General features: G+C 38.4%; 1 protein-coding gene across 3 annotated transcripts in view; it reads right to left on the reverse strand.

Moving 5' to 3' along the window:
• Nucleotides 1-10,243, reverse strand: part of mtmr14 (myotubularin related protein 14) — a 30,547-nt gene that overhangs the window by 7,109 nt on the left and 13,195 nt on the right. For all 3 annotated transcript variants that reach the window (XM_014010581.1, XM_014010582.1, XM_014010583.1), the window contains 12 exons: nucleotides 9,770-9,845; nucleotides 7,506-7,566; nucleotides 7,294-7,416; nucleotides 4,734-4,807; nucleotides 4,440-4,510; nucleotides 4,296-4,370; nucleotides 3,919-3,985; nucleotides 2,981-3,066; nucleotides 2,684-2,760; nucleotides 521-557; nucleotides 280-350; nucleotides 150-208 (listed from right to left, as the gene is read on the reverse strand). In XM_014010581.1, the coding sequence (XP_013866035.1) occupies nucleotides 150-208; nucleotides 280-350; nucleotides 521-557; nucleotides 2,684-2,760; nucleotides 2,981-3,066; nucleotides 3,919-3,985; nucleotides 4,296-4,370; nucleotides 4,440-4,510; nucleotides 4,734-4,807; nucleotides 7,294-7,416; nucleotides 7,506-7,566; nucleotides 9,770-9,845 (877 nt within the window). The remainder of the gene's footprint in view (nucleotides 1-149; nucleotides 209-279; nucleotides 351-520; nucleotides 558-2,683; nucleotides 2,761-2,980; nucleotides 3,067-3,918; nucleotides 3,986-4,295; nucleotides 4,371-4,439; nucleotides 4,511-4,733; nucleotides 4,808-7,293; nucleotides 7,417-7,505; nucleotides 7,567-9,769; nucleotides 9,846-10,243) is intronic.

The following is a 10,243-nucleotide window of genomic DNA, read 5'->3' on the forward strand; positions in this document are numbered from 1 at the left end:
CCGCTAAAGCGCAAACAAAATATTTAGGTCCGCAATTAGTGGATTTGCGCTTTAGGGGACTGGTGCCCACCACTGCAAACAGGCATCATAAAAGTGTGGCGTGAATTTGTCTTCAGCCTGTTAATTGTGAACGACAGGCACAAGCTTACTGAGCTGGCAGAGATCATCTACAGAGAAATCCCCGTCTCTGAAGTGAGAGTTTTTTCTCCTGAAACACAAAGGAACAAAGATCAGAGGACAACAAAGAAAGAGAAGCTGAAACAAACAARTAAAACCCACCTCTGTTTCTTTATAACAGAAAACTTCTCTGAGACRATGTGCTTCAAAAAATTGAAGCAGAAAAAGAAAATCTGAGGAGAGAGTAGAGAAAGATTCATGTAGTGAAATTAATGTTATTTTAAAACCAGAGCAGGGTTCTATAAACAGGTTAAACAGAGTCAGCCTAATGTTTTTAAAGATACACAACTTTCCTTTAGTCTTATTTATGTGACACACTGAGCTGAAGGCGTGGCTTATTCACCTCTTCTCCTTTGGAGAGTCGATCTGGCAGCATGTGACTAAAAACACAAAGTTATTACAGGTTAGCTGTTGTAAAAAGAACATTTATTCTGAAAAAATGAAGAAGACAAGAAGTCTACAGTTAAAAACACCTTTCTAAGATCACCATGTCCTGCAGACCAGTCAGACTAAAGGCTACACTGAGGGTCAGTTTTTTATTTTTACACAAAGTAGGATCTTAATAAAATCCTTTATTAAGGAAATGATTATGAGCAGTGTTTGAGGATTGCTAAGTTTTCTGTTTTTAGTTTTATGGATTCCATGTTTTATAAAACTAAATCAAACTCTCTTTAACCTAACAGTTTATTACCTCCGCCAAGGGGTGAGGTAATGTTTTCAGTCGCGTATGTCTGTTTGTCTGTCTGTCGTTCTGTCTGTGGACAAAATTACTCAAGAACCTGTGGACGGATTGTCATTTTTACCACATGTGGGTATTAGCCAAAGTAACACATCTTTAAAGTTTGGTGAGGTTCCGGATCACGATGCAGATACAGGAATTTGTTTATTTCTTTTAACCCTCTGAGCTCGAAAGCTGTGATGCATTGACAGGGCTTCAGTAAAAATAGTGACAGCTTCCAGTGTTCATTTGAACTGGATTGAACATCAATTCTATTTACTTCCAAATAAAACCAGATTTAATGATGAATAATTTTTGCCATAATGTGCACATTTTTATGCATTTGATGCGCAATTAGAGAACGTTGTGTGACCAGGAAGTGTGTGACTGCACCATGAAACTCATTTTTCCCATTTCCCCAAACACACCACATTTCCAAAACAACCAATCAAAACAGTTCCTCTGTACTAGCCTTGCAGAGAGCTTCTGGCCGGGCCTCAAAGTTTGGACACGGGAGGAGAACAGATTCATTTTGGCMTTTTGGAAGCGAGCAGATTAGTTTTTAGACCAGACAGTGTGTGAGTGTGTGCGCCAAGGTGGGGAGGTAATGTTTTAATGTTTTTTTGGGAATAACAGGACACCGACAGCGGGAGGTCCTGCTGCAGCTGCTGGACTGTCCGCGGGAACACCTGATCAACCTGGTATCCCMTCCACATAAGAACTTTATTGTGTGATTACTGTGAAGTTCGTGGGAGTGTTTGTGCTGAAAGCGCTCACACGCTGTATTTTGCTTCTCGCTAACTCATAAAAGGGGATAAAAAAGACGTTTTACACAGTGGAATTTGACTGATGAAAACTTAGGAGCTTCATCCGAGACCAGTTTGACGATGAATAACGTCGGGTCTGACTGTTTTTTTTCACATTGGACTCCACCAGGAAGAAATCCCGTGCATACTGCCTGCTCAAATGTTCGCTACGTCAGAACTTATTCGGCAAATGTGTTTCCATCTCTGCTTTTGCACATTTACTCTATTACAGGATGGGGGAAATTGGTCTTGGCGGAGGTTTGCACTCTCCGAGTGCTTCTAGTTATATAATGGATTGGTAAAATATCCACAAATACAGAAAAAATGCTTTGGTTCTACCAAACATTTATATATTTATTTCCCGTTGTTTAAAAAGGGAAATCCCAGTGAGATGGCAGATCTATTTTTAAGAGAGGTCTGAACCTACTGTACATGTTGTTGGGGGGTGGGGGAACCGGAGTACCCGGAGAAAAAAAACACGTTTTAAAGCTTGTTTGAGGCTTAAAAACCTGCCTAGAAGTCATTTACACCAAAAATATGTTGGTGTTTCCTGAGACTGAGGTTCCTCATGTTTCATGAACAAACGGTTTGTATTTTTATAAAAGTGCTTCACATATTTAAAACCACACATTTCATAGTTTGTACATAAAATATAGAGTGACTATTGTATTATAATTATGTGATACGTATTGTATTTTTCTGCTAGGTTTTCAGTTTGAGACATACAGATGTAATTTCTTTGTAGCAGAAATATGTTATTTTGCACCAACAGCTACAAAGTCTTTAAGAAACTTTGGATGAYGTGTTAGCTGAGGTGCTAAGCTAATGTTAGCTCCTCTGCTTTGATCGGGATGGTGGCAGACAATGATGTGTTCTGCAGCTCAGACGCTCTGAGAAGATGAAGTGTTGTTCTGTCTGAGTTAAGACTGGTTGGGAYATCATGAAATGAAGGTAAAGATAAAAATAAATATATATTTTTTACCCAAACAGGAACCAGTCGTAAGCCACAGTCAGATACAGGATCTCAACCGGCTCCAGGTTGGCATGCACGACTCCATCCTGTGAAAACACAGCTTGTGTTTTGTCTCGTTTTATTTGACATCAGCACTCCTGCTGCTGTTGGACAGGTTAGCCCATATCTTTCAATGTGTCCAAGGGGAGAGGGGAGTTTTAAAACGGAAAGATAAACTCCTGAGACCCAGTACAGGGTGGCACAGCTACAGTAAATACATACAGACTGAGCTAACAGGAAGACGAGGGAGGAAGAGTCAGAACTTACAGCCCAGAGGGAGAGCCTGAGGAGGGAGACGAACAGAGGGGTTCGGTCCCACCCTGATATGCAGTGCACCAGGAGGCCGCTGTCATCTGAAACACACAGGCCTGATGTGAATACACACTGACTGATGAGGAGCAGATAGTTTTCTGTTAGCTGCTCCATCTGCCTCTCACTCTACAGACTTTGTCCAGTTATTTATATAGCATATAAAAACAACAAATGTATTCTGTATTTTCCAGCTTTAAATGAAAAGCTCCCTGAATGAGAAGCAAAGAGTCTTCAACCACAGAACAGAAATCTAACTGCTTTGGGCATTTTCTGAGTTAACATTTTAGGTTTTGATGTGCTGCTATAAAAAACATGTAGCACCTAAGAGATTTGTTTTGATTTGGTCCTATGACTGGTCAAAKTTCATCTGTGTAATATTATTCTTTAATTAGTATCAAGTTAAGCAATGTGTTGTTTCAGTTGATAATTACTAGTGGTGCAACAATACATGTACCCGTATCAAACCGTACCGAACAGTGCTGTATCGAACAATACAGATTTTAAAAATTTACTTTATCAACTTGTCTTCTGAAGATGCTCTGTGTTGAAGGATCAGTGGATCTGTGCTCGACTACTCCACCTAGGCTGCATTTTTTAGCACAGATCCACTGAGAAACTTGCTGTTTCTGCAACATTTAATAAAAAAAAAACTGTACTTTTGAGGTTAAACAAATGTTCATAATTAATATAAATAAATTACAAGTTAAAAGGGGCATGGACATTTTTCTTTTTTGTATCGAAAAAATATCGAACCGTGAGACTAAAGTACCGAACCGTGAATTTCCTGTATCRTTGCAGCCCTAGTAATTACATTGTGCAKTATTGATGAAAATAATGAACACAGAGACAAATTGATTAGCATGTGTAGTTTTACATCATGTCCATCCACTTACCATCATTATTGATGATGTGGAGAAGCAGCTTCAGGTAGTTCTGGGTCTGTTCCACCAGGTCCCATGACTGGATCACACACACACAAACAGATTACAACAGAATGCAGACTCCACATTGAAACTTTAAACCTAACCAGACTCTAAACAGCAGTCTGTCTCATTCATCTGCTTCTTTACTTAGTTAATCTTAATTTAACAAAGTAAATCCACAGATCTCTTCTGGCCTGGGCCTGAAAGTCGGTCATCAGTAACTCTGAGAGGAAACTGTAGTATTTGATCTAAAACACGTCAYCCTGGTCCTGAAACACTGCAGAGAACCAAAGAGTCACACAGCTCACAGCAGAAAGAGAAAACTGAACAGACAGAGGAGAGCAGACCTGGTACTGATTCCAGTCAATGTTCAAGTTCTGAGTAAAGCACACAGGGATTTTCAAAGGAGCGTCCACAAAGTCCTGCGAAGACACAAAACTGTCAGGAAATAAACAGCTCTCATCAGGACCTGAGAGCACAGGAGTCCATACCTGGTTCCAGTTAAACACTAGACCCTCAGCTGTGTAGTCYCGATCTTTATATTCTTTAAAAAACTCACAGCCTGGAATGAAAAAACAGATTTCACACAGCTGGAAACAAATACAGACTTTAATACAACAAATCAAATCCAAACTGTGAGGAAAAAACTGGATCAGTATCATCTTTACTGCACAATTTAAACTTTATATAAGGTGTATGGTACTCTCCTGACCTGATGACAGTAATTACAAATATATCTGCTTATACTATAAATGACAGTGAGAATGAGAAACAGACACCTTTACCTGGGTAAGGCACAGAAAGTAAGGTGAAATCTGCATAGCGTTGGGCCTTGTCCACCTTCTCAGAGGACGTCACACTGTAAGACATGAGGACACACATCAAAGGAGGTTAAAGCAGCAACTCAACCACAAAACAGGGTTTTATATTTCTTACAACTAAAACACTCCAGGTTCATCTGAAAATATGTTTACTCCCTGAGAAACAAAGCTTTTCACAGAACAGCAGGTGTCAAAACAYAGCTTTACAATAAAACACAGATGAGTCTGAGACACCAGCAGCCATCATTTCTTACTGTCAGGTTAGACTTGTTGCACCATACTGTTGATGTGACAGGACTGTGAGCCTCTAACCTCCCACTAATGATTAGAGACTCAAACAGCTGCAGCCCAGCACAGCTCAGAGGCAGAGTATCTTTATTGTTGTTGGAACAAGCACAWCAGAAATAAGTGTTGTTCTTTATGGTGTCAAAAGACATAAAAAACACTAAAAGAGATTAATTTATGAACGTGTCACCTAATTTCCCTCTGGCATCAATAAAGTATTTTTGAATTGAATTTAACTAATTATAAAACCAAAAGAGCAGTCAGACAGCACAGCACACTGAGTTACACAGAGAGAAATGATTGCACATGGTCACTGCTCATACCAGAGGCTACGTGACATTTAATACTGTGATGGCTTCAGGAGAAGCTGCTCACTGTTTTAACCCTTTCAGCCCACAGGGTTTTAGAAGTCTCAGCTTTGGTTCTTGTGTGTGCCCTGTACAGACCACTGGACTTAACAGGTAAGGCTCCTGCACCCCTTGCCTGATGCCAGTGGTATGAATGTGATGTGACCTGGGTGTAGGCTGGAGTAAAATCAAATTGTGAGCAATTAATCAGACTGACAACAATTACTGTATTTATTCATGTATAATAAGAGAAAATTAACCCCAGAAATCATTCATAAAGTGTGTGTGTGTGTGTGTCTGTGTCCTTTAGATTGATTGTTTTGTGTATACAGAGCCCTGAGAAAACAATTGTTGTGATTTGGCACTATAAAAATAAACTGAATTGAATTTAATTGAAATGTAGTATTGTACACAGGAGTACTTTTTAACTAAATTTTTAATGTACAACTAAAATAAGTTTCAACATTTCCTTGTATATTACTGAAATATGGCCTCTCCTCTTTTGTAAGTTGCACGTAGTGAAGCATGTCATCAACAGCTGTTTCAGAAGAGAAAAAAAATAACATAACATCATCATAACGAGTAGATCTTTTATGCTTTTTAAAGGTGACCTAATATGGGGGTSCTAGAACAAGTTAGGATCCATCTGTGGGCTATACAAAACATGTTCATTTGATTTAATTCACAAAATTAATCTCATATAATGAAATTTTCCCATTTCAGTTCTGCCTGTTCTTCAGCTCTCTTCAGAACCTGCTGCTTTGCATAAGTAGTTATGGAAAACCCCTCCCAACCTTTTGTTTACATTAGCTCCGCCCCCCACCAGAAGTTTCCTTTCAGTTTCCTTTCAGTTGAAAGTACTATTTTTCCAAAGTAGTTCATGGTGAAAATATTTACACAAACTTTCTTTAATTTTGCTAGAACATCGCCATAAAATAAATAAATAAATAAATTAATTAATTAATTAATCCACATATCTCTGTTCTCCATGACTGTTGTAAAACAGCAGAACTGTCCTGTGAAGAAGTGGGTGGAGTCTCTGCCTGGGTTACCAGGAGACGAGCTGGGCTCAGGTGGGCTGGAGTGCGACTTGTGATGTCACAAGTAGCGGTGTTTGAAAACAGGTCATTTCAAGACACAGAAAAATACATTTACTGAGAGTAAAAATACAGCTGAGTGCATTTGTTTTGGTGACTGTTTTTAGAAGAGTAGAGACCCAAATGTAAGTTAAAAAAACTGAAAAAAGTGAATTTTGCATATTTGGTCCCCTTTACGCTCAAAACTGATGGTGATATAATACATGAATAAATAGTGTAATATTTTTCACTTTGTGGTCACTACAGTTACTGCCACTTGATGACACATTTTTGTATGACTCATATTTTCAAGATGTGCATGTGAGTGGTGGTGTTTTGGTTTAGTAAGGATGTGTTKTTCCACACTGTGGAAAAGGTGGGTTTCAGTTCACAGCAGACTACTTCAACCTGTTAAATGAAGAASTTAATTTGATGATGATTTATAATATTAGAGTTTTAAAGTCAGAATATTGGCTAAATGTCAGTTAATTGTGATTAATTTTTCTGCCAACATGACTCAACCCTGCCTGGGTGAGGGGAGGTTTTTAAAATGTTTCTGAGGCAGTGAGAGCTGTGCAGCTGTTCAGGAAAGAGCATCCAGTGTTTCTCTTTCTGCTACTGGACACACGGAGAACCACACACAGATTTTGACTAATAATAATAATAATAATAATAATAATACCCTTTATTTTAACTGATAAGTCAGTTTAAAACATTTTTCATTTCCAGTGACTCCCTTCATTATTTTAAGCACCAGCTCCATCCAGCTCTGCAGCGTTACTAAAGAGATCAGATGAAGTGTGTGAGGTTTCTTACTTCAGACCAAATTTAACCTTCTTGTTCTCCACCATCAGGTCACAGATGAAGCGAACGGAGAGGTAGCGCAGCAGCTTAATGTCGTGACCTCTGACCTTGTCAAAGAGCTGGGATTCTCCATTCCTAAGCAGCAGGACAGGAGGTTTAACATTTATCTGACAGAGCAGACACAAAGTTACATCTGATGACAGAAGGAGGAGGTTTTATATTACCTGACTGCACTCTCATCGTCTGGAAGCTCTTCTGACTCTGTCCAAGTGTCRTCACTGCCCCCTAAACACAAACACGCTTCACAACCTGCTCAGATATGATGAAGCTTTTCAAGTCACAGTCCTGCTCCACGTGTGTTTCAGTAGTGATGTAGTTTAAWAGAACTGCAGTGAGGGCTTTACACAGCACCTCTGCTCTCATGATGGTATAATTTCCTCTAAAGACCTCGTTCAGACTATGGTTGGGAAAAATCATATCATGTGCAATTAATTGTCAGAAAAACTTTAATCGATTATTTTTTTGCACTTGATGATTAATGCCATCAGGCAGGCTGACTRGAGGTTTCCCTGGTCAGTCCGCTCGATGCTCCTTTCTAATTCAAATACTGTCTTTATTCATGTATAATACTAGAAATTTAACCCTGGAAGTCATCCATAAAGTAGTGGGGTAGTATTATACACAGGTTATTGATGGTTAGATTCTTTTTTGCTTTTGAAGCTCAAAAAATTATGATTGTATTATACATGAAGAAATACGATATAACAAACATTTTTTAAAAAGTTCTGTAATTTATTCATCATAACTCTGGTTTTACTTGGTCTGTCAACAATTTAAAAGTTGATGTAAAGCCTGAAGTCTGTACTTTTGACACAATTTGGAACAGAATTTTACAGAGAGAAAATCATTCCTATTAGAGTGTTTTAAATTGGTCATGTGACGAGGGCATGCAGGGGTCCAGGGGATTGATAATCTTATTAATAGTTGTTGTTAAATACCACAATTAATCCTGCTTAATTTTTTTTGCCATTATCACCCAACCCTAGTTCAGACCTGACAGCAGTGTTGTCAGGTCCATTTATTATAAGCGACTTTGAGCTTCTTTTTTTTCTAATGTCGCTTGTAAATTCTGTGAGTCGCAGGTTGCGTTTTTTTTTTTGGGCTTATTTTTGAACGTGAGTTGCTCATTTTGGGCTTGTCTTTCTTTTTGAATGACATGTTTAACTCTGCTCCTGTTGAAGCAGAACACAAGGAGTAGTGGGCTTGTCCCTCCCATTCACCCGTTTCCTGGTTGTCGCTCCYGCCCAAGTTGAGTCGGCACACTTCAAACACCAGAGCCCAGAGTGACGAGGAAACAAGCAGGGATGAGGCAGTGCGGTCCGGTCCGGTTCAGAACTTATGACAGGAGACTTGATACAGCGCACATGTGCGTCTACTTCTAAAACACAGTGGGGATTGGTGCGCTCGATTTAATGGACTGGGACATTTTACACGGGTGGTGCACAGACAAAAAAATAATAAATAAAATACGCTGCTTACATTGGGATACAACTACAGTACAGTAAAATATTGATAAGTTTTAMTTTGTTTGGAATTTGCTGATTAAATTGCATGAATTGTGAGAGAGAGAACAATGTGAGCCAGAGCCAATTTTTTTATGTCAACAAAAACTACTTCTTCACCTCTGGATATAAGTGACAAAACAGAGTGARAATGAGTTGCACTAAGTCAGGAAAATATGGGGAAAAATATAATAAAGTGAGGGGAAAAGAGTGCACAAAAGTTTTTGGGAGTTTCTGTTGATTGTACTGTCATTTTGCTGCAAAATGCACTCTTCTTATGATCAGAGTTCAAAAGTAAATGTTATTAAAATAATTTAAATTATTCAAACAATTAGTTATTATTTTTTACCGTAACTGTTATCATAATTTTGCTGTTGCTTATGTATAATGTAATAATAAATGTATACGTTTATACTGTTATAATTTAYTTCTATTTTACACAATGTTGGGGTTGCCAGTCGGGCTTATTTTGGGCTTGTTTTCATAGAGCTGGTTTCTTGTTTTTGTCTGCCTGACAGTGTTCATTCTGGGTATTCTGATTGCATCTGTATGATAAATGCAGGCGTGAACAGCTTCAGTGCACATTAAAGATGTTTTCACTTGGACCACTGTAGGAGCTCTACTGAACTGATGTGACTCCGCCCACACAAGCAGTGGAGCTACTAGCTGAATGTTACCCCATTGTGTACTACACTGATGCCAACTGTCCTGCATTTAGAAATCATTTTTTAATCTCAGCTTGGTTTAGTGTTTTCCAAATGTTTTATTCAGTTCAGCTTCAGGATGAGATAAATGTAGTTTAGAGTCTGACCACTGAAGGACTTCAACTCTGTCATTTTGAGGAACTGAACTAAAAAAGCCTGAACTTCCTCTAATGTTGATAAGTTTAAACAGCACGTGCTTCAGTCTGTGTTTGTGTTTGGTACCTGAGAAGATGTAGTTGTAGCCTGTGCGTCCATACAACTCCCCCCATCCTGCAAGAGTGGAGGAGCGGCAGATATGCTGAAAGAAGAAGAGTCAGAGGAAAGAAAACCTAAATAATTCATTTTCACCATGTTAYAACCAATAATATCCTGTTAGGACTGGATTTACAAATCCTCATAATCTGTTTTCATTTATGTTTTAAACAACGTCTCAACTTCACTTGAGTTAGTGTTGTCATGTAACTGTGTACTTTGTATTTTATGGTTCATTTCATCCAGTTTAGATTATTTTAAAGGTATCATATCTAGTGCTGTACCAAACGATTATTTTCTAATCTATTAATCTAACGATTATTTTTTTGATTAATCGATTATTCTAACAACAAATCTATAAGTTATTCTGATGTGAGTGCACTGGATATTTAAAATGTTTTCATCAAATTAACAAGAACCGTTCTTTAATATTGTAATATTTTC

This window comes from Austrofundulus limnaeus, unplaced genomic scaffold (genome assembly GCF_001266775.1).
Source record: "Austrofundulus limnaeus strain Quisiro unplaced genomic scaffold, Austrofundulus_limnaeus-1.0 Scaffold70, whole genome shotgun sequence".
NCBI lineage: Eukaryota > Metazoa > Chordata > Actinopteri > Cyprinodontiformes > Rivulidae > Austrofundulus > Austrofundulus limnaeus.